The sequence below is a fragment of the Bacillus rossius genome, chromosome 3 (genome assembly GCF_032445375.1).
Source record: "Bacillus rossius redtenbacheri isolate Brsri chromosome 3, Brsri_v3, whole genome shotgun sequence".
Classification (NCBI taxonomy): Eukaryota; Metazoa; Arthropoda; class Insecta; order Phasmatodea; family Bacillidae; genus Bacillus; species Bacillus rossius.
The window spans coordinates 74192370-74215551 of NC_086332.1; the positions used below are offsets into that span (position 1 = coordinate 74192370).

Here is a 23182-nt window from a genome sequence, read left to right on the forward strand (position 1 = left end):
AAAAAAATAAAGTAAGTTATTAAAAGCCACAACTAGTTGGGCGCCATTTTGACGCCATCCCCGCTGCCTCTGTGTGAATTTAGGAGTATTATGTACTGTCTGGAATCTTGGGGTAGGTTCGGCCTTGTGGCGGGAGGCAGAGGTTCGACACAGCATGGCCCCCCGAGCTATTTAGTAGTTCAGAAAATCGCCAGTAGTAGCAGTGCTATCTGCTGTGTAGCCAAGTAGTTCTATGACTCAAACACAGAGAGCAGCACTAGATGTACACAGTTTAAGGAACCATTCCTTATGATTGACTTACCAGTCTCCCCGTATAGATTGTCTCTGATTTGTTGATTGTATTTGTGATGTAGTAAGTTTGACTTTCGTAATGTCTGTTGATTTGGCTAGCAGTGTTCCTTTAGAGGAATTTCTTAGTCATGTTCCAGCATTTATAGCGAAATTGTGGATAATGGTGGAAGATCATGAGACTGACGACATAATTTCGTGGAGTAATGTAAGAAACTAATTCTATTCATAACCTACAAAATTAATAGTTTTTGATTATGACAGTTATATTTTGAAACAAAACAACGTGGTGAAAATGTTTTGCCTTAGTTGTGTGAGTTCTGATGGGACTGTTGTATTAGAAGAGTTTATTAGCTACTTTTATGCGATAAAGCGGTACGCCAGTGAGCACATCACTAGCTTGACGGTTGTCGAGATATTTAAAGTGACTTGATAATAGGCCTTCGTACAATGTAAAATTGCGGCTTTTTCGTGAAATAAAATTATAAAATTTATATTCTGTGTTTTTGGACAGAACTGATTTCTGAATAATTACCGTTTATGGGATACTTTTGGTAGCCTTTGCAGTGACTCAACATTGTGCTTTAATAGCGTTGATGAGACGGTTTCCCAAGAGAGATTGGCCTGAATATTGTTGCCAAGCTGAAACTTGATTTAGAGATCTTTAGTAATATAGTGTAGTCGAGGCTGTTTTCTACAATATAGGGATGTTTAATGTTAGTACGTTACGGTCGGGGCCAAGTCTGTATTCCTCCCTGATCTGTTTTCCAACCTAATTGGTTTCCATTTCAAAAATCATGTCTATCTTTCTTGGAAAATTGTCTGGGCTATGCTATAAAAACACACGTTAATGCACAGGTAGGTAAATGTTTAAATCGTTAACAACATGTTTATGAAACGTAAAGAAAGAACACTCCCTAGGTAAGAGTGGTGAGGAAATATCTTAATGTCGCGGCTTTTCCACAAAGTTTAAATAAAATTACCAAAATGCATTTTTCCACCTATAGAGACGTTCCTGTGTTTACCCTGAAAACAACGTTAATAAATACGTAATAGTTAATGAAAAATCTCACTTTCAATTTACATTACAATACCTGTGCATGTACGGTGCTGTCACCATTTATTGTTTACCCATATGGGTTTCTGTGTTTATTTTGGTGAACTTTAGTCAACAGAATTATTGTTTTATAATAAAAGTAGTTAATATGACTGCGTATTGCAGTTGTAGGGAAATATTAATGTTTATATTTTCTGTTAGTTGGTGTGTGTACAAATGTCATAGAAGTAAGAAAGAATTTTATTTTTTGACATAGACTTAAAGTAGTAGTACCGAACATTATCGACATAAATACTTTAAATATTATGAACGGTTTGTTGGGTTAGTATAGCAACATTAAAAATACTGTGAAATCATATGAACTTTTGGTTAGGTCAGGATAGCCACATCTTAAATTGGTAATTCCTCAGCAACCATAATAAATATTTTATAGTTTTTTTTTTAATGTAGCTATACTAAGTAACCCAACCAGCCATCCACAATGTTTGAAAGTATTTTTAATATAGCTAACCTTACTACCTAATCAACTAATCGACCATACACAATATTTGAATAAAGTTCATCAAAACAAACACACAAACAGACACAAGTAAGCAATTAATGGTGATGGGTGCGCTGGCCGGGCAATGTACCAGCCCGCTCCCAGCATTCCCTGTTACGTCAGACACGTGTAGCCAATGAATGCACAGTGTGCAGGAATAGCCTACTTTGTATTTTTAAACTATATTGGGTGCTGTTGTTACACCCAAGGCCCTCGCTATTTAAAGACCGTGTAACATAATGTTTCTTGTACTTCAGTAATTAAATGGGACAGGTTATCATATACAAAGGCTATGTATTTGCAAAGCAAGCTCAATTTGGTCATTTAAAAAATAAACTCATGAGAAAAAGTTTTTATTGACAATTTTAGTTAACTACAGATTATTTTACATTCTCACATAATCACCATTCAGTTCTAAGTACTTTTCGTAATGCTGCACCAGTTTCTTAACCCCTCTGCATAGAAGTTTGTCGCCTGGTAATGGAATGGACACCTTGGCCATAGGGGTTATGGACTTTGAATATGCAATGCGTGTAGCCAAAGTACAGGCTGTTAGTAAACATCTCCGGAAAACATTTAAGCAATATCTGTACTCAAGTCAACAAATGATGGCTACCGTTTTTTGGGATAAAAATGGCATCATTTGGTTGATTTAATAAAATGTGGGTCAAAATTACAAAACTATGATTGTCAACTGGATTATTTTCCAGGCTGTGAACTTCTATGCAGATGGGTTAAAGAAACTGATGCAGCATTGTGAAAAGTGCTTAGAACTGGATGGCAGTTATGTAAAAATGTAAAGTCAGTAAAAACTTGTTCTCACAAGTTTTTTTTTTATTATTAATATATATATATATAATTGAACGGAGCTTACTTTACTTTATATGTTTGTAGTGAGCAGTGAGTCATACACTCATTGATGCTTTCGAATTATGCACCTCAAGTCAAGTACGATGTTGTATCTTTATTGATGCTGTTAGTTGCGTTGTCCTCGGCTAATGTGCTGTGATACTTTCCAGCAAGGAAGAGCCTTCACAGTGCACGACCAAGCAACGTTGGCCAAGGAGCTGTTGCCAAAATATTTCAAGCATGGAAATGTCCAATCTTTTGTAAGACAGCTTAATATGTGTAAGTAGATCAAATCTGTTTGCAGTGATGTATAGTTATTAGATTTTATTTTAGGACCTAGAGCAGGGATTTACAACTGGTAGCCCTCAAGGCCTGCAAAGGCAATTTGAAATATAAAAAATAAGAATCTTGATAAAAGTTTGAAAAATATTTTATAGCTCATTGTGTATCTCAGTTTGACTACATTTTAATTAATTTTTTTGCTATTTGTTAAATATTAATTCATAAAGAACTGACAAGTGTTTATGGTTTTCTTGAAAATTCAATTGTTCTGGTTATGATATCTTTCATTTATTTATATATTTTTTTTGTAATTGTAAAATAGTGTTGAAGCAATTAAGATGATTAAATATTTATTTCAACTAAACTATGCATATTTTTTGATACTGACACCACTGTTCTATTTGCATAGTTTTATGAAAATTGGACTATTATGTATTATAAAGTGCGGCCCCACAATAATGTGTAAGTTCTCCAATTTGGCCACTGTGCCCTTACAAGCTGGGAAACCCCTGGTCTAGAACACTGAAGAAGTATCATTGTATAATGTATTATTTTTGGTTTTTAATCAGTTCTCCATTCTTCTTGTGAATGTAAGTTGTGTTATGAATGCATATTCTTTTTACTTTCCAAATCATTTTCATTACAGTTTAATTCCTTTACCTAAATACAGAAATGAAATGTATAACAAAATGTAAAAGAACTTGAAACACACAGATTTTAAGTTAAACCAAGTGCTTTCCAGATTCATACTTCTTGTTGGATACAGTGGCATTGACTCTTCGACAATTCGGTGATATCATAAATTATTAAGTTAAAAATTGTGTGTGTGTGTGTCTCTCTCTCTCTCCCTCTCTCTCTCTCTCTCTCTCTCTCTCTCTCTCTCTTATATATATATATATATATATATATATATATAAAGTAATTTATGTACAAATAGAGCCTTGCAGGAATCCATATATCTGTGGATTGGATATGTGCACATGTAACACTGGTGCAGACCTTAATAGCAGTGCAGTGCGAAGAGTGAAGAAATGTGTGGATAGCGAATAAACATCCAGATGGTCAACTTCATTTTAAGCTTTATTTAGCTGCAGGATTTAGTTTGCTGTTGACACATGTGACTAAAAATATAAAGCTCTGCAAAAAATCTATGTTCTTCAAACCCTTCCATTAAAAAATTTGTGTGATTCGCTTATGACAAGCTGACTGGAATGGCACCACTCAATCTGTGAGAGCACTTGCGGTTCCTTGGTGAGCTGAAAAGGCCATGTGTTTGAATTTACGCACAAGTGATAAGTCGTTGGTGGTTGTGTCTTGCCATATTTCATTTTTTCATGTAATATATCACTATGTCCTTCGAGTTAAAGACTCGGTCCAGCCTAACATTACTATGCTTTTCAATAACTGGCAAGTTAAAATGCTAAACTAAATGTATTATTTTAATAGTTTTAAATTAATAACTGAAATTAAAAATAAATGTCATAAATTATTAGTTTTCAAATGTTCTTTTCTTGAAACCATAACAGTGTCGTAGAATGTTTGGGTATATAAGTTTACAGAGTAATTAGTATATTTACTGGGGTTAATATTCCTTACCTTTAAAAAGTTTTCGAAAGGACTATCTTACCTTGTTGGGGAAACAACCACTCATACTACTTATATGACCAAAAAAGCAGTCAAGTGAAATGCTGAAATGGACAGGTATTTTTATATTTGTGCATACTTAGCTCGGACAATACTATCCTTATATCTGTTTGCACCCATGTACACCAATCCCTCACTTAGCATAACTAATGTGTTCCTAAAAAGGTTTCTGTTATTCGAGATTGCGTATTCTGAAGCATTGGTCTCCATAAATAGCAGTGTATTCCAAAATGTGTAGGGAAATATTCTTTATAAGCCTACCATCAAATACATACTTTGTATAAAAATATGACACTGCGTAACGGGAGTGTTATCGTCATTTGGCTGGTTGGTCATGCCCGGGCGTGACCTTCAATTTACATCGCGTACCTTTCCACAACTTTCCAAACAATCCTTTACTGGCAGTGAAACTGATATTACTGTCCGGATATTTACCTTTTAATTTTTCAAAAATTTAAGTGCTTATTCGCATATCACCACCTGGTTCACACTAATCTTGTCATGTCAATGATTATTTTTTTCATTGCAACATTCATTTAACAACCTTTTCTATGTGAATCATCTGTTCATTTCTGTTCCGGTAGCTAATGTCAAATATATTCCCGCTAGTACAACCAACAGCATCAGACTTGTCTAAATATTTGATAGAGTCCTTATTTTGTACGAATGTGTGCACAGTTGACTTGCTTAAAACTAAAGTGTGACCAACATAAGTGTGGGCTTCATGACATTCTGCACACTGTAATACTTCTAGTTTTGTCTCAAATACTTGAACACAATATATTATGCTCTCACTTGGAAGCCACGATTCCACTATGATTCCAACTACAGGTGCTTGGCACACATACAGTTACCGGGAGATGAATGGGCAGATGTTGCTTGTGTTTGTGCGTGCTGGCTAGACTGAATTTCATCATGGCCCAGTCTGAGGCAAGGCGACAACGGTACGGCACAGCGGCATACACACGGACTTAAAAACATTTGGTCGTTTACACTCCCTAGCCACAATTTACTTGCCATAGCTGATGTTTATACAAAAGCTGATAGTGTAGTTAGACCTGTGTGCGCATCTCTTCCCCCCTCGTATTGCTAACTGTATGCCATGGTACATATGTTGTTTACCAATTTGAAACAGACTTCATGGCATCATGCCCGACTTTTTTTTGTCTGTGTCATTTTCGTGCTAACTTAAATTTAGAGACGTGCTATTCAAGACTGGGGCAGTAAAATTAACATCGCACTAAATGAATTTGCGCTATCTGATGATGTGCTAAATGAGGGATTGGTGTAATCTGACTTTTTAAATGAGTAAATAATATTGGCTAGCTGTTGAGTACATCACAATATCAGATAGCTAGCTGCCTTGCAGGGGGGCTAAGGACAACATGCAATCTAAGATTAAAAAAAAATTTTAATTACTACCACATTATCAAAACTATTTTCATTATCATCTCCACAATACACATTGATTTACTACTCTAGTCTAATTCTTCCCAGTCTCACTTTAAAATACACTTATCAAGCCCACTAATGTTTTACTAGTTTGTTTTTGAGAGCAAAAATGTATGTTTGCAATTAAGACTAGAATTTTGGTTTCCTTTATTATTCTTTATTTTTATGACTGGGTCATAATTAGCAGGAATGTTAGTCCCTTGTATGGATAATATTAATTAATAGGTGCCCCAAATACGAGCCTTTTAATGTTATTTCTTCAATGCTGTTTACCATGGAGCTGCATGGGTCCTTTCTCAATAACAAAGTTTGTAATTAGAAATAGTCCTGTTGAACTCCAAACATGATAAATCCTCGCAGATTGTGATAGTGTTTTGTGTTGTGCAGATAATTTCCACAAGCAAGTATCGCTGACGAGTGCCCTGACTGAAGAGAGCCCCACCTTCTATCACCCGTGTTTCCTCAGGGACGGCCCCGGTCTGCTGGTGGAGATACGCAGGAAGGTGAGCACAAGTGTGGGCTGTAGTCCACTCTCAGCTTCCGGATGACCAGACTCTGAGCTCCTAGAGTTGAAGCTGGGCCACTGTTTTGTTCAAGTACATTCTCAAATGAGGCCATGTGATTTAGTGATCAAACCACTCGTATCTTATCTTTTCAGTTATCAGTGGTGTCCTTAGGAACTGTTTCAAAGTACAACAGATGTTGCAGTGAGCTGGGTAGTTTTCTGATTTTCACGAGTATTTTGTCCCTGCCCATCTCATCTTGCGTATTTTCACTGCTCTGGCTGACCAGAAGGTCTGTCACCCCTCCTCCCTTCATCTAGTTGAGGTGCGACAAATGTGAAAGTAGGTACACACATCACTTCACAATTTAAAATACTATTTTTAAAATGTCATTACCTTTGAACAATGTTTGTGTTTGTAGTCAGCAGTTACTTATCAGTTTTAAGTTAAATTTAATTGAAAATTGTGTCTTGTATATCTGTAATTTGTCTGTATGTCTGTGAATTTTTTATACAGTAACTGTTACAGTTAAATGTCTAATCCAAAATTCTGTGGTTTGGCACATTCTGTAATCTAGCACTGATAGAGTCGCTCAGGTTCAGATTTTTTTGAGTGGATTCTGTATACTTTGACCACCAGGAAGCGTTGCTGCTCTGCCAGCTATTTATTTTGCTCATAAGTTTAACGTTATTGTCGGTTTTCATTTTAGTACAGTGTTTCCTGTTTTCTACCTTGTTACATTTTACTTTTCACTGGCACATTTCTGTAATGATTGATTTGAAGAAGAGATCTGATTCAATGCAACATGACATCAAAGACATTTTTAAACAGTAATACGCATCTGTATTTTTGAATTGAAACATCTTTGAGTGTGACGGGAGTAAAATTTCAGGGCCCAATTTTAATGCAAAATTTTTGTGAAACATTGTTTTGAAACAATTTCTGACGCTAATAGGTTGAGACGGTGCAGTAAATGTGTCGGACCCTGTTTCCTTGGACGGGCTCCATGTGGTGGCGTGCTGCTCAGGTCGAACCCTACCATGCTGCAGGGATAGGCGATTCACGACAGTAGGGACTGAGTCTGACACCAACCGACTTGCTGGTATATCTAGTAAGGGAGTATTTGGGCAGTGGGTAACACAACGGGGTTTGAGCTTATTGTGCACCGCGCCACGGGCTATACTTGCAAGAAAATGATGTTCTTTCAAGTACATATTATTTTAATTACTTGTGTAAATCAGTATTGTTAAACAGTTTCATATGAGAATTGTTTTAGCTGTGTAACTAAATATTTTTGCAGTGAAACTTCTTTGGGTGCGATGAGAGTAAAATTACAGTTACAATTTAGTACCAAATTTTAATACGTTTTCGTGAAATGTTTCTAATTTCAAAAAGAAGATATAGAGTACTTACGAGCCGAGGTTTGAATTTCTTAAGAAGTTTCACTTCTATCACGAGTACTGAGTTACACGTGATTTTTTTTTCTACACAGCAGCTTAATACAGCTTCGTATAATACTATTACTCTGGGTTTTTTTTTTTTTTTTTTTTTTTTTTTTTTTCCCACTTTAAACTATACTGAAGTTCAATAATTGAGAAAATTGCTAAGCCAGCTTGGTTGTGGTCTTGAACATGCCTGAACTTGCTTTCACTAAAACATCTTTATCCCAAGGCTGTTTTCAATTCATTTTCAGAATTGTCACAGACACTCCCAAAAGAGCTTAAAATAATATCAACTCATCCATTGCACAGTCATGTAGACATCAGCGGAATATTAAAACACGATTTATGTGTATTTTTTTCATTTTTAACAGATTTTATACTTTGCACAACTCTTCCTCAAGACATTACATATTATACACCATCCATTTTCAAGTAGATCTTCTCCAATTTACCCATTTCAGCCTTCCAAATTTAATCTGGAGGAGTTGGGCAAACTAGAGGGAAATAGTTATTATGGAGTTCAAATTTTATTGCTTACCATTGTGACACATTAAAACATAAATATTTAGTAGGAATTTGTTGTAGAAATTTTGTGCCATTAAATCTAGAAAGTGACTTTGAATCACTTAAATATCTCAAACTTTTTCTTCTGAATTTTTTCTGCACATAGGTTGCTGCTGCTAGCCCCTTTCTCATTATCGGCTGATATGGAGTGTCTCCCTCATCAGATAAATACTACCCCATTGACTTCTCATGTCCCAACTTCTCCCCATTAATTTAAATACAGTTACTGCATGGTCTCCATTGCTGACCCAGCCACAGTCTGAAAGCAGTTTAGGATGATGATGATGTGATGATGACGAGATGGTATCCACAGGTCTCAAATATCGCCAACATTAATTTCCAGCAACCTGTGGCCTATTTGCTTTTTGTTTTTTGATGCCTCATTTCACTTTCTTTGCTTTAATTAGCCATCTTTTCAAATAACTTGCTAAGTTAGGAAAGGAATTTTTACTACAGTTTGAATAGTCAGAGTTACCCAATTAAAAATTGATGCTGCATTAAGTCAATCAAAAAATATTTTTGTTTCCAACAGTATAGAATTTTTAGTTTTATTTTTATTTTGAATTGTAGTAAATAGTAGGGTTGTTTATGATAGTTGGCAAAAAATTTTAGTTACAGTATCTAATAATTTGGTGCAGGTTGAAGATTTAAAATTTTTGAAAAATACCTATAACCCAAAAACTGACACATTCTGAATTTTTGTTATTTGATTCAAAATTTAATTTACTGGCCTATCAGCTTTTCTAGACTTGACGTAAGTTATATCCTGTACCATTCAATGCCTCAGATTTTGCACTTCTGATCAAGCCTTAGTACCCTAATTTCTATTCTTATTCATGAAAACATCTGAGTCTGCACAGCTATGGTTCTATTCACTTATTTTTTCCTCCCTCCACTGATTGCACCAATCCTTGCTGTACCTTTTTCTGAGGTACCACCACTTCCCCCACTTTCTGTAATCATACTCTCTTGTTTTGGCAGCTATTGAGTTACAGTGGGGTGATTTGTTGAAGGGATGTATTTCCAGATCATTTGAAGCTCTTTTTTTTTCTTTTTTTTTAATTTGTGTACGTGACTTTTAATAAACTTTGACATTAAATTGGTCTAATGTCTTGCAAATGGTATCTTCATTATTTTTTTTTTTTTACTTCTTCCCTTTACTACAATCAATCACTTTTTTTTATTTTGGGGTAAAATACATATTTTTTCTTTTTCCACCCCTTACCCCTTTATGTCATATATCTTCAATTAATTCTCAGCTTATATTCAGTATTAATTGTAGCTGAATATAGTACCTTACTTTCCCTGCCTGTTTGTGAGATCACAAGTACTTTTGTTGTGCACACGTAGATATTGACTACTGCAGTGCCCATGAGATCACCCCTGGTCTCTTTGGTTAATTTCAGGTTCCCCGTAACAGCAGGGTTGAATCAGCCCCCAGCCCAGATTGTGGAAACGCGATCGTGACATCCCAGCTTTTGAAAAGCCGTAGCCGCAACCTTCTGGATGAATTCCGAGAGCTAAAGCGGGCGAGGAAGGCTGTAAAGCGTGGCCTGGCTGAATTGCATGGCTGGCTGGCCAATGGGGTGAGCGCTCTTCTTTGCATTGTTGGTCACCATTGTACTCCTCCCCATTCACCATTGTAGGGTTGCCTTTTTCCAGGGTGACAAGTGCTGGTGATATCTTTGTGGAATATAGTTTATAACCTCCTCCTTTATTTGAGGATGAGGGCTTTCAAAGTAATGGATTAACATCAGAATTTTTACACATAAATTTTTATAAAGACATAGAATAATATGGTTCACTGCTTAATGCCCCATAAAGGTCAGCCTATAACTGCATGGCTTGTGTGTGGAGTTTTTGTGGCTTTCTGTACATGGTTCAGTGTTTTCAAAACCATTAGAAACCATTCTTAATATTTATGTCTACAAGTACTTTTGAAGGCATGATTTGACTCTCGCATTGTGCCTACTTTAAGTCAAAATTAACATTATTAGGTTCAGAGTGTGAATATATGTGCATTAAAAACAAAGCAGCAAGTGTGATAGGCCACCAGCTCACGCATAATACTTACTACGACATTTCAGATGTGAAACTTACAATAGTTAATTTGATGTATAAATGAATATACATAGATATACAGGTGAGTAGTCTGAATTTGACTGACAAACTTTGGCTGCAGGTTCATCACAACAAAATGAGTTGAAAATATCTACACGACTTATGATCTGAAATGCTTCTCAAAGCGGTTATACATCTTTGAAGGTGGAGCTGAAAAACATTTGTATTGGAAATAATAGAGAAATTATTTGAGATAGATCACTAAGCGTCTGAAGTACCTTTAATAAATTATTGTATTAGGTTCTACAAACACTGCATATTTTGTCGCTGTAGCAAAGTTATTTCATTGAATTAATTGTGGGTAACACCTTTATTTTCCCTATATTTTTGTGGCATGTTATTACCCCCAGTTATTTCAATAAAATAAAATTGCTACAGTGACAAAATTTACTGTGGTTGTAGAACTTTGTTCAATTAAACATACCTACTTCAATGTTCAATTTTTTTTAATCTTAAATAGTTTATCTAGTCTTTCCAGTAAAAATGTTGTTCAGCTCCAACTTCAAAGCATATACCAGCCTGGGGAAGCACCTTCAAAGTTTCAGAGCATATACCATAACTCATGTAAATGTTTTCAACTTGTTTGTCGTGATGAACCTGCAGCCGAAGTTTGTTGGTCAAATTCAGACTCTTCCTGTATAAGTGTATACTGTTTTAACTAAACGGTACAAAGTTGTCAGCAGGAATTGTATTTCTCAAGGGTTCATTACATGCGTGAATGTATTTAAATTGTGTAATTTCTATTTTGTTTAGGGAACCCCGATAGATAATGGTGTGAAACAAACAGGGACTGTGACTTCGGAAGAAACAGCAGTTGACGACCCACATGATGTGAGGATGATCGATTTGTCAAAGACCCAGTCTGGAGATCAGCCAGGTAACATTATTTGACTTTGGTTTAAAGAAAACTTTATGTCCAACTTACTAACTGTAAATTTACATTTTTATGAAGTAGTGATGGTGGGCCATGTGAAAATAGTTAATATTAGTTAATAGTAGGCAGTCGAATGTTTGCAGGACGGCTGGTAACCTGCTGGGCTGAAACTTTCTGGACGTGGATTGACCAATAGGGGGCACGTTATGCTTGTGCGGAGATGGGTGGGGGGGGGGGGGGGGAGGAGGTAAGCCAAGCACTAAAGTGACGAACCTTCAAGACAATTTTGACAACATTAAATCTGTACTCATTAATAAAAAATGGCTCCAGTGGACAGCTGTAACTGCAGTACATTATGAAAGTTTGGTCCAAAGCAAAACTATTGTTTCAGCACATCAATAATAAATGTGCTAAGAGAGATTTAATGCCTGTTTCGAGCTGTGACATTGGACGTGCAATAAATTGCTAAGCAATGTGACCAACAAAATTCTCAGCACCAGAAAAATTATTCGAAAAGCAAGCAGAGTGAAAATGTGAATCAGGAGAAGTTGTATTTTTTTTGTGGTGTACGACTACGTAATATGGTGCATCATTGAGGTGGGACAGTGGTGGAACCACGAAGAGGGGCAGGGGTGGGCCCATTAGAAGAGGCAGTGGTAGACCCATGAAGAGAGGCAAAAGTTCACTCACGTGGACGTGCAGTGTCGGAACCACATTTTCCCATTTATTTCAGTTTCTAATCATCTTCAAATAACAGTTTTCATGCCATTTAAAGCGTAACTGTCAGTCTTACCATCTAGGAAATTTCACATAATATTCTAGTGGCAACAGGAATGGTCAAAAATTATTCAAAACTATTAATTAAATTAAAAAAATTTCTATAAATTTTATTTAAAAAATTTTTTACCTCACATGTATTCACCTTTTCCACATTATTTTCAGATCCAAAACTTATAAAAAGATGTAAATTTATTAATAGGTTTATCGTAGGCCCTCCTGCAAAAAGGCTATCCTACTCTTCTCTCGTTGGTTTTTACAACTTTCATTCTTAAAAGAAAAAAATACATATATACATATATTATATAAATTTCTTTCTCTCCTGTGTACGCCACCATATTTTGTGTCGTGAATTGGTATGTTCAAATTCATGGCGTTCAAATATTGTGCCCATGTTCCATGTTTTTAAATTTTTAATATGTACCTCTCTTTTCTCAAAGGGATGCTTATGTGAAAATTCAGAAGTACAGATTTAGTAAATATGGCAACATACATTAACCAAATTAAACCAAACTCATCCTGTTATGTTTTACAGCAGATGTGAATGCCAAAATAATTTTAATAACTTACATGTTATGTATATTGTATAGTTTCCGTGTAAATAGACCTTGGACATTATAAACATTGTTGGCATTGGTCAACACACTTGAGTTTTGAATCTCGTGCGCCGCGCTGCTGGCGATAGTGGCGCTGCTACTTGGCTGCTGTGAGTTGGCTGCCCTGCTTCCTCCGGAAGTCAGTTGTTCTACAAAGGCATGGTGGTAAGTGGTGCTATCGGGTACTCTTGCTATCTGGCGACATCGGTCGCCAAATTAAATAGTTTTGTGCAATTCGCTGTTTTATAGTCCATTAATGAACATTTTTGGTCCTCCGGGCCGGATCTAGTTCCGGTATTTTCGTTCGTTTTTTTGTGTAATTTTCGTTCGTGCTATCGCGGCGTTGTTAGCCTCGTGTGAAGTGAATTCTCGCACATTGACTAACAGTTTGTGACTCTGAAGTGCTCGTTATTTGGTTGGCGGGAGCAGCGATCAGTGTCTCGGCTGTGGTTGAAACGTTTTAACTAGTTCGTTCGACGACTCTAACCTCTAGGTTGAGGTTATGTCTTCCGTTTCATTTGAAAACGATCGTTGAACCCTTTGGTAGTCAATCACCATGGCTGAAGGGCAGTCGGCGCTGGTGCGCATCCGTCTTGCTGAAGGTCGTATTAAGCGAGCCTTTGATCTCGCGCAGATGGTTCCCAGTGATAGCTCAAAAATAAATTTGTTTCGCGCCACAGCGCGCGACCTTCACTGCGTCCGAGAAAGGTTCGAAACGGACTTCGTCATCGTTGAAACAACCGCAACGACCGAAGATGGATTCGATGCTGAGGCGCACACCGCACGCTTGGCTGACTTTGAAGAAAAATATTTCGAAGTGATGTCAACATTGGAAGCCATTGAGGAGGTCAAGGTAGTATCACCAGGCACACCCACTACTCAGGTGAGCAAATCTCGTGTGGCTCTTCCAAAAATCTCTCTTCCCAAGTTTGATGGGAGCCCTCAGCAGTGGGCTAATTTCTCTAATTTATTTATCACCCTGGTAGCCAACAATGCTGATATATCATCAGTGGAAAAACTGGCCTACCTCAAGACCGCCCTTAATGGGGAACCACTTGGAATGGTGCAATCTCTGCCGATCTCTGAAGCGAATTACGAGGTCGCGTGGAAGCTTCTTGTTGGCCGCTACGAGAATAAGAGGCTAATTGTCTCAGTCCATGTAGAGGCCCTCTTGAAGGCCCCAATGGCTGCGTCTGACTCACCCAAGGCTCTGCGCAATTTGTTAACCATTGTAAACGAGAACCTCTTGGCCCTTAGGGCACTGGATGTCCCTGTAGACCAATGGGACTTGATTTTGCTCCCTATTTTGTGCAAGCGGTTAGACTCTGTCCTTCAAACACAGTGGGAGCTTACTCAAACCGATGCCCTTCCAACTGTAAAAAACCTTTTGTCCTTTATCGAAACCCATTGTCGGGCCCAGGAAACTGTGACAGCTTCTCGGTCACATGTTCCAGGTGCAGGACCTACACAGTCAAGGAACCAAATGCCAAGCTGGAGACAGGCTCGTCAATCTGTGAAAAGTTTGGTCAGCTCTCCACAATCATGTTGCGTTTGTAACAGTACCCATGTTGTTTTTAAGTGCCCTAAATTCATCAAGAGTAGTCCCAAGGACAGATATAAGATAGCTAAGGAGCACAAATTATGCCTGAATTGCTTGTCACCATCTCACGCATCCAAGGATTGTTCATCATCATCGTGTCGTTATTGTGGATCCAGGCATCATTCTCTGTTGCACTTCGAGCAACAGACAGCCATCAACCCTGGTCCGGGCAAGGATGCTTCAACCACACTCATTGAACCAAACCCTGCAACTGTTGCAGTTGCTGCCGCTCTACCAAGTGAAGCAAGAACAGTGTTATTATCAACAGCACAGGTACACGTGTTTGATTCAAGTGGAACTCCAATGGTCGTGAGGGCTCTGTTGGATACTGCCAGCCAAGCTAGCTTCGTCACAGAGAGCTGTCTGCAAAGATTGAGGCTTACTCGTAGAAGATCTCATCTACCAGTACAAGGTTTAGCTAACACTTCAGTGAATGTGGCCAAGTCATGCGCCTCCATTGTTATGGCACCAGTTGGTAGCACGAGCCCCCAGTTTGCAGTAGATGTATTTGTAATTTCGAGAATCACCTCCAATTTGCCAAGTGCCAAGCTGAGCGCCAGGGTCCGTGGTGCAGTGGCACATTTGAAACTTGCCGACCCTGCATTTGACACCCCTGGTCCTGTTGATCTGTTAATTGGTGCAGAGTTAGTTCCTAGACTCCTTACTGGGGCCAAAATTGACGGTTCACCCGTAGCTCTGGACTCTGTGCTTGGGTGGATACTGATGGGACAGGTGGACACACAAGTCCCATCATTGACTGCAACATCTTTGTGTATCTCTCTTCTCACTTCACACCCTCCTTTGGATGAGGTAGTAAAAAGGTTTCTGGGAATTAGAGGAGTTTCCTGCGACAACACACAAGTCTCCTGAAGATGTCAAATGTGAGGAATGGTTCAGTAAAACTCATCTGAGGTCTGGAGATGGGCGTTACAGTGTATCACTGCCCTTTCGGCAACCTCTTCTGAAATTGGGTGCGTCAAGGCCGCAGGCTCTTAACAGATTTCTTCGTCTTGAAAATCGTCTCAAGTCTGATCCCAAATTGAAGGCCATGTATTCAGAGTTTATGAGTGACTATGTAGCTAGTGGTCACATGGAAGAAGTAACAGAGTCACAGATTCCGTCAGAGTCGTATTATATTCCCCATCACTGTGTGGTTAAACCTGAAAGTTCAACTACAAAACTGAGGGTGGTTTTTGATGCATCCGCCAAGAGCTCTTCAGGTGTTTCGCTGAACGATGCGCTCTTTACTGGCACCCGGCTTCAACGGGACATAGTTGACCTATTGTTGAGTTTTCGTCTGCATGTAGTAGTCTTCACTGGTGACATCAAACAGATGTACAGACAGATAGGTGTACACACTCGTCATCAGGATTATCAGCGCATTGTTTGGAGGTTTAATGATGCTGAACCTGTGAAGGATTATCGTCTCAAGACTGTAACCTATGGTGTCTCTGCAGCACTGTTTCTCGCATTACGTACACTTCAACAATTGGCACAGGATGAAACCGAGCACTTCCCAACTGCATCACAGGTCTTACTTACAGATGTCTACGTTGACGATGTTGTCACTGGATCTAATTCGGTTGATTCTGCCTTGGCCATTCAGAGGGAGCTTATAACACTCCTAGGAAAAGGAGGCTTCAAGCTGCGCAAATTTATGAGCAACCACCAAGCTCTTCTGGATTGGTTGCCAGTGGAGGATATTGAGATCCCACAACCATTTTCATTGGATTCGGACGATTGTGTCATTAAGGTCTTGGGTCTGCAATGGAATCCTGTGTCGGACACATATTCCTACAAGATACAGCCTAGTTCTGGCAATGCCACAAAAAGGACAATCCTGTCAAATCTGGCTAGGATTTTTGATCCTCTTGGGTGGCTCACCCCACTGAGTATGTTTGCAAAGCACCTGATCCAAGTCTTGTGGGCACGGAACCTGGGCTGGGATACTGAACCACCGGATGACATCCTAAGCAACTGGAAGAACTTCAACACTCAGCTGTCACAACTGTCATCAGTTACCATTCCCCGACTGATTCGAGGACAGGCAGGAGGTTCCTACCAGTTGCATGGATTTTCGGACAGCTCCGAAATTGGTTACGCAGCAGTTGTGTACTTGCGCATTGACAACCCTGATGGTACAGTTCTGGTACACTTGCTGATTGCCAAGTCGAAGGTAGCGCCACTCAAGGTTCAGTCGCTGCCTCGCTTAGAACTATGTGGGGCCCTTTTGTTGGCTCGCCTGCTTCACCATGTCATTGATGCCTATGGAGCGACACTGCACTTCAGTTCGGTTACTGCCTGGACTGATTCACAGGTAACTCTTGCCTGGATAAACTCTTCTCCACATGAGTTAAAGACCTTTGTGGCAAACCGGGTTAGTCACATTCAAGAGCTAACTCGTCCAGAATGGTGGAAGCATGTTCGTTCTGAACATAACCCGGCAGACTGTGGATCCCGTGGGCTTCTGCCAGCACAAATTGTATCTCATCCTCTGTGGTGGTCTGGCCCTTCATGGCTGAAGAAGGCTGAGGACCAGTGGCCTGAAGGTATTCCGTGCATTAAGGCTTCTGACGTAATCCTGCTTGAAAGGAAGGTAGTGGCATTGGGAACTTTTATCTCCCCTGGGGACTTGGACACATTATTGGAACGTTTCAGTCGGTTGACAAGGCTGTTGCGTGTCACTGCCTGCTTGTTCAGATTTATCAACAATTGTCGTCATCCACTGGAAGGACGGGCCATAGAAGAGCTGTCATCGAAGGATCTAAACACTGCCCTAGAGTTCTGGATACGTTATGTTCAGTCCATGTGCTATCGAAGTGATTTAATTGCCTTGAAGAAGGATCAAATCACCTCCCCACAACTTCGTAGATTGCTACCGTTCATTGACTCCAAGGGAGTGATTAGGGTGGGCGGCAGACTGTCTCATTCGGATCTGCCCTTTGAGCAGAAGCACCCAGCCCTTCTTCCTAAATCGAATCCCCTGACAAGACTGATCATAGGTCATTACCATGAAGTTAATCAACATCCGGGAATACAAGCACTCCAGGCCATTCTCAGGGAGAAGTTCTGGATTATGGGGGACAAGCGTGCAATCACCAACCTTGTGCACCGTTGTGTGCGTTGTTTTCGTGCATCTCCATCATCAGTTGCTCCGCTGATGGGAAACCTTCCAGCTATGCGGGTTCAGCAGGTAAAACCGTTCTCAAGGTCGGGGGTTGATTACGCTGGTCCATTCTTGATTAAGATGGCCCGTCTTCGCAAGGCTGCTGTGCTGAAAGCATATCTATGCGTGTTTGTCTGTTGCGCAACAAAGGCAGTACATATCGAGCTAGCCTCGGACTTATCGACAGATGTGTTTTTGGCTGCCTATAAACGTTTCATTGCACGTCGAGGACGTTCCTCGGACATCTACAGCGATTGTGGCACCAACTTTGTTGGGGCACGAAATCAGCTCTCCGAACTACAACAACTCCTCACGTCGTCTTCCCATCAAACAACAGTGGCTTCATCGCTCGCACATCTTGGTGTGACTTGGCATTTCAACCCGCCAGCTGCTCCTCACTTTGGGGGTTTATGGGAAGCGGGTGTCAAGTCGTTCAAGTCCCATTTGAGGAGGGTGATAGGAGAGCAGATCCTAACGTACGAGGAGTTAAACACAGTATTGGCTCAGGTTGAAGCAGTGTTGAACTCAAGGCCGTTGTGTCCCCTCAGTGCGGATCCCAAGGACTTCACTCCTCTGACCCCAGGCCATTTCCTGACGCTGGAACCGTTAGTGACAATACCCGAACCAGATTTACGTCAGGTAAAAATGAACTGTTTGCATCGCTGGCAGCTTGTATCCCGACTACATCAAGATTTCTGGCATCGCTGGCATCGGGATTACCTGCACACGCTGCAACAACGTAGCAAATGGCAGAAAAGGGCGTCAGGTCTTGCCCCCAACCAGATGGTGCTGGTCAAGGAAGACAGGCTTCCACCTCTGCAATGGCCGCTGGGGCGCATTGTTGATCTTCATCATGGAACGGACGGCGTGGCACGAGTGTCCACTGTACGCACTGTCACAGGCACTGTCAAACGGCCAGCAGTGAAATTATGCCCGCTCCCCTGTGACTGTTGAAATCGGTGATTTCAAGGTGGGCGGTATGTTATGTATATTGTATAGTTTCCGTGTAAATAGACCTTGGACATTATAAACATTGTTGGCATTGGTCAACACACTTGAGTTTTGAATCTCGCGCGCCGCGCTGCTGGCGATAGTGGCGCTGCTACTTGGCTGCTGTGAGTTGGCTGCCCTGCTTCCTCCGGAAGTCAGTTGTTCTACAAAGGCATGGTGGTAAGTGGTGCTATCGGGTACTCTTGCTATCTGGCGACATCGGTCGCCAAATTAAATAGTTTTGTGCAATTCGCTGTTTTATAGTCCATTAATGAACATTACATTTATATTGAATTTAAATATATCTTGCCAATATTGATTTAGTGGATCCATAAATGTTATTTTTTAAGTTTTTTAAAAATAAATATTCACCTTTGTTGCAACTTAAGAGGTGATATTTCAATGAACGTTGAATAAGAGAATATAGTTTAAGTTCTGTTTATTAATCATTACCAATATTTTAAATTAAGTTAGATTTAATCAGAATATTGTTTTTTTAATGTTAAACCTGTATTTACAATCCTTCACCCCTTAAGAAATAGAAATTTAGCAAGTAGTAAAAATGATTTTGTCGATTTTGCATGTTTATAAATAATACCACATAACTTACATACTGCTTGACGACCTTCAGGGACATGACTATTATAAAAAAAATTGACACCCTTTCGCTTCTTTTGCGGGCGAATCTAGAAAAAAAAAATAAAGGTAAATAAAAAGACTTTCTATGAAATCATAATGTACGTTATTCTTTCTCAGTTTCTTACCTCCAGCCTAATTTGCTTGGATATATGATTTATTACTAGGGACCCACGAAAATAGTTAAGCGCGAAATTCGCGAAAAACGACGAAATTGTCCACATTTGACAATTTTCCGCGAAATTTCACTATTTGTTCTCAAACACTGCCGACGCATATTACTTTGAAACTAAATTTAAGCTTATTTGTTTAACTCGTTTACTTTTAACGGGCTGTCGCAGCACAACTTCTACTGTTATTACTACTCAAAATAATGCTACTTCCGTTGTTAATTGTTGTGGGGAAATACAGTACATATTTGTTTACTTTCGTACCCGTGATAATCTCTCCGCTTCGCTTTGTTTTACTGCGAAAAATTTGGTGTGCATTTCTGGTACTACTTAGTATAAACATTCGTACAAATGCCAAAGATCTCGTACCATATACCAGTATAGCGCGTGTGCGAGAATTATGAAACAAACACCAAAAATCTAGTAAAACTGCCGTGATCAAGTTAAGAGCACGAAAAATGTGGCAGGATGCAATCACGTACCTACTTTAAACTATCGTTTATGTAATTACCGGTAATTTATGAGCCATTTTTGTTTATGTGATAGTTATTAATTGAAAAGATTTAGTTTATGATATAATAGTGCGTTTAAAATAGCTCTCACAGTAACTTTTACGGGCCTAACTGACTAGTATATTCACTTTAACAACGTAATTTTTTTAATCACGTAGTATTCAGTTCCTATCAATACGATCAGGTGATTCTCGGAGCGAGAGGATAACTAATGCGTGTTGCTTGAAGCCAGAAAATGCCGAAGATTATTTGTATAAATGATCGTGAAAGGGAGTTTAAAAGTGACGGATTTTACATTTTTGATTTAGAAGATGAAATAATGATGTGTAGGTTTTGTAACGTGCGCGTGGACTGGGTGGGCAAAGATACGTGCACAAAACACATGTCTAATGAAAAATGCAAAAAAAAAAAAAAAAAAAGTTGTGATTCTGTATTGTCTTCCAAACAAGTTTCTATCAGCGAATCACTTCAAAACATTGCCAATTTGCAGAAACACAAACACAAATTTGTGTATGATTTTTTCGAAATGATGGTAGCATCATACATTCCCTTGCAAAAAGCTGACAATCCTTGCATGAGGAAATGGTTAGAAAAATATATTCAAGGTGAGTTTAGCATAAAATAACACTACTTACATATTTTCTGCTGAGAGAAATATTTTGTTTTTCATTGTGTAAGCTGTTGAATCTAGGCCTAACCTCAAATAGGAGGCACTAATCTAGCAGATTTTTTGATCACATTTCTAGACTTAAAATTCATAGTCTTTCTTATCTTGTGCCACTATTGATTGCAGGCTCTGGTGATCTTCCAGTTGCTAATACTTTGAGGGAAACATATCTTCCCAAACTGAATGCTGAGAAGAAAGATGAAATAAAAAGTTTTGTTCAGAACAAAAAAATTGTGTTGATGTGTGACGCAACTACGGACAGGGCTGGAAGGTGCATCTTCATTATTTTGATTAAAGTTTTGTCATCTGGCTCCCAGCAGAATGTGTTTGTGGGTGCAGTTAAGGAACTTCCAAGTGCAACAGGTGCAGAATGTTCAAGGGCCATTTTATCTACTGTTGTCGAGTTTGGTATAAATTACGAAGATGTGGTAGGTGTTGTTACTGACTCAGCACGGTACATGACAAAATGTGTCTCTTCTTTGAAGGACATATTTTCAGAGAAGATGGTCCACATTCAGTGCTGGGCACATAAGCTGAATCTTGTGGCCAGCTTATGGAGTGCTGAGTTAGGTGAGCTCAATTAGTGCATTCAGAACACAAAAAATTGTTTTCTGAATGCACGTAAACGTAAACATAGGTACCTCTCATTTTTAAAAGAAAAGTATTCAGAAGAAGAAAAGAAGGCAGTCTTGTTCCCAATTCCGGTCATGACCAGGTGGAATTCTTGGTTTGGGTCTGCAAAATATGTTGCAGAGTATGTGGAGGATTTAATTGAATTCTTTCAACAAGAAGAAGAAGGAAGTAGCGCCATCGCTTACTTCAAAAACCTGTCTGCAGACAATGTTGCAGTTATTCAGTGTTCCTCTTATTTCCTTGTTGAACACGGTACTTCCACTGTGGAAGCTATACAAGAATTTGAAGGCTCTACTTATGCACTGGTCCACAAAGTACACACAACACTGACCAACATTATGGAGAAGTATTTACTTGTAAGTAAAGGATGTCTAGGAGATAGAACAAACTCAGATATAGCCAAGCTTTCTACAGTGTTAAAGCAGCATTCTTTTCGTAGTACTCTTACTCGTGTAGGTTTGAATTGCCACAAGAAACTTCAGACTTTGATGGAGCAAGACACAGCTAGAGAGTTTGTTTTGCATGTGGGAATGTTATTCAATCCAAGACATGTGACCAGTAATATTGTTGATGACAGTTTGTATCTTGCTGTGAGGAAAATCCCTGTCCTCTCAACCCTTTCGAAGCAAGAATTCTTGGAAGGATACTTGACCTTCCAGACTCATGTTTCAGAACTTTTGAGGGACATGAAGCCTGTAGATGTTGGAGCTGTTTTATGGGCTTTACAAGATGGCCACAAAAACTTTGTTAACTGTTCTCTCTCAGTGCTTTCCATACCGCCATCAAATGCAGACAGTGAACGGGCATTCTCTGCATATGGACACATATTCTCAGACTTAAGAGTGAATTTAAAACCCAGCAACATAGAAATCCTCCTGACTCAGTATTTTGGCAGAAAGCTCATCTGTTGAAAGCATGTGTTCAAAGACATCTTTTTGTAGAAAATTGTTTTAAGAACTGACTATATTTTTTATGTAATTTTCACTTAATTTGTAAATTTGTTACTGCAGTCTTAGTTTTCTTTGCCATTGTTTGCCTATGTGACAAATATTTACAAAGTAGGCATGTGCTTTCATTCCAGGGTAAATGTATTTAAAAATAATATTCTGTGGACTGCGTAGTATTTAGTTTTTAGTGTTTGCCAACTGAGTGCATTTTATGTTTGGTATTAAAATTTTAAAAAAATTTGAAGCTAAACCAATCTCATTTGTCAATTTCAATTTTAATTTAATGTATCTCACCAAATTTTTACACGATTTTTTGCACCGCTTTTGTCATATTTTTACACTGAAATGAGCCAGTTTTATTTACCATTTTCTGGGGTCCCTATTTATTTCTATTAAAACTAATGTATCCCTGTTTCGCTGCCTTCGGAGTCGGAATTTCTTAAAATGGTAAATTTACCGTACAAAATTAATGATGTAAGTTATTAATAAAATCACCAAACAATTGACTTAAAAACTTAAAATAAAAGCCGAAGTAGTATAAAATTTTCAGTTTTATTTTCTCAGGCAAAACTGTCATTATATTTCTTTGTGTAGACATTAGAGTTCATTCTACTATTCTTAGAGATTTTTAGAGTGATATTCATTTTATTTTAAAATTTTTATTATAAAGAATTCTTGTTCATAAAAAAATGAAATACTCTGGACCCCCTCCTTCACAAAATCCTGGTTACAGCCCTGGTGGAAAGTCAGGGGGAGCTGAATTGTTGCCCATTGGATGGGCAGCCCTTCAGGATTTTTCTGACAGTGGTTAGCTTAGGTTAGGTTAGATTAGGTTAGGTTAGGTTAGGTTAGGTTAGGTCACTTTACAAAC

The 23182-nt window shown here is 38.8% G+C and overlaps 1 protein-coding gene across 3 annotated transcripts in view; it reads left to right on the forward strand.

Moving 5' to 3' along the window:
* The first annotated feature begins 321 nt into the window (after nt 1-321).
* LOC134530897 (heat shock factor protein-like) overlaps nt 322-23182 on the forward strand; it is a 31097-nt gene continuing 8236 nt past the window's right edge. Inside the window, exons 1-6 of one of the 3 annotated variants that reach the window (XM_063366186.1) lie at nt 322-496; nt 2906-3014; nt 6501-6616; nt 10029-10208; nt 11497-11620; nt 20858-23163. In XM_063366186.1, the coding sequence (XP_063222256.1) occupies nt 371-496; nt 2906-3014; nt 6501-6616; nt 10029-10208; nt 11497-11620; nt 20858-21315 (1113 nt within the window). In that variant the 5' untranslated portion in view covers nt 322-370 and the 3' untranslated portion in view covers nt 21316-23163. Of the gene's footprint in view, nt 497-2905; nt 3015-6500; nt 6617-10028; nt 10209-11496; nt 11621-20857; nt 23164-23182 lie in introns of those variants that run through there. The other 2 variants (XM_063366188.1, XM_063366187.1) reach the window with 2 other exon arrangements.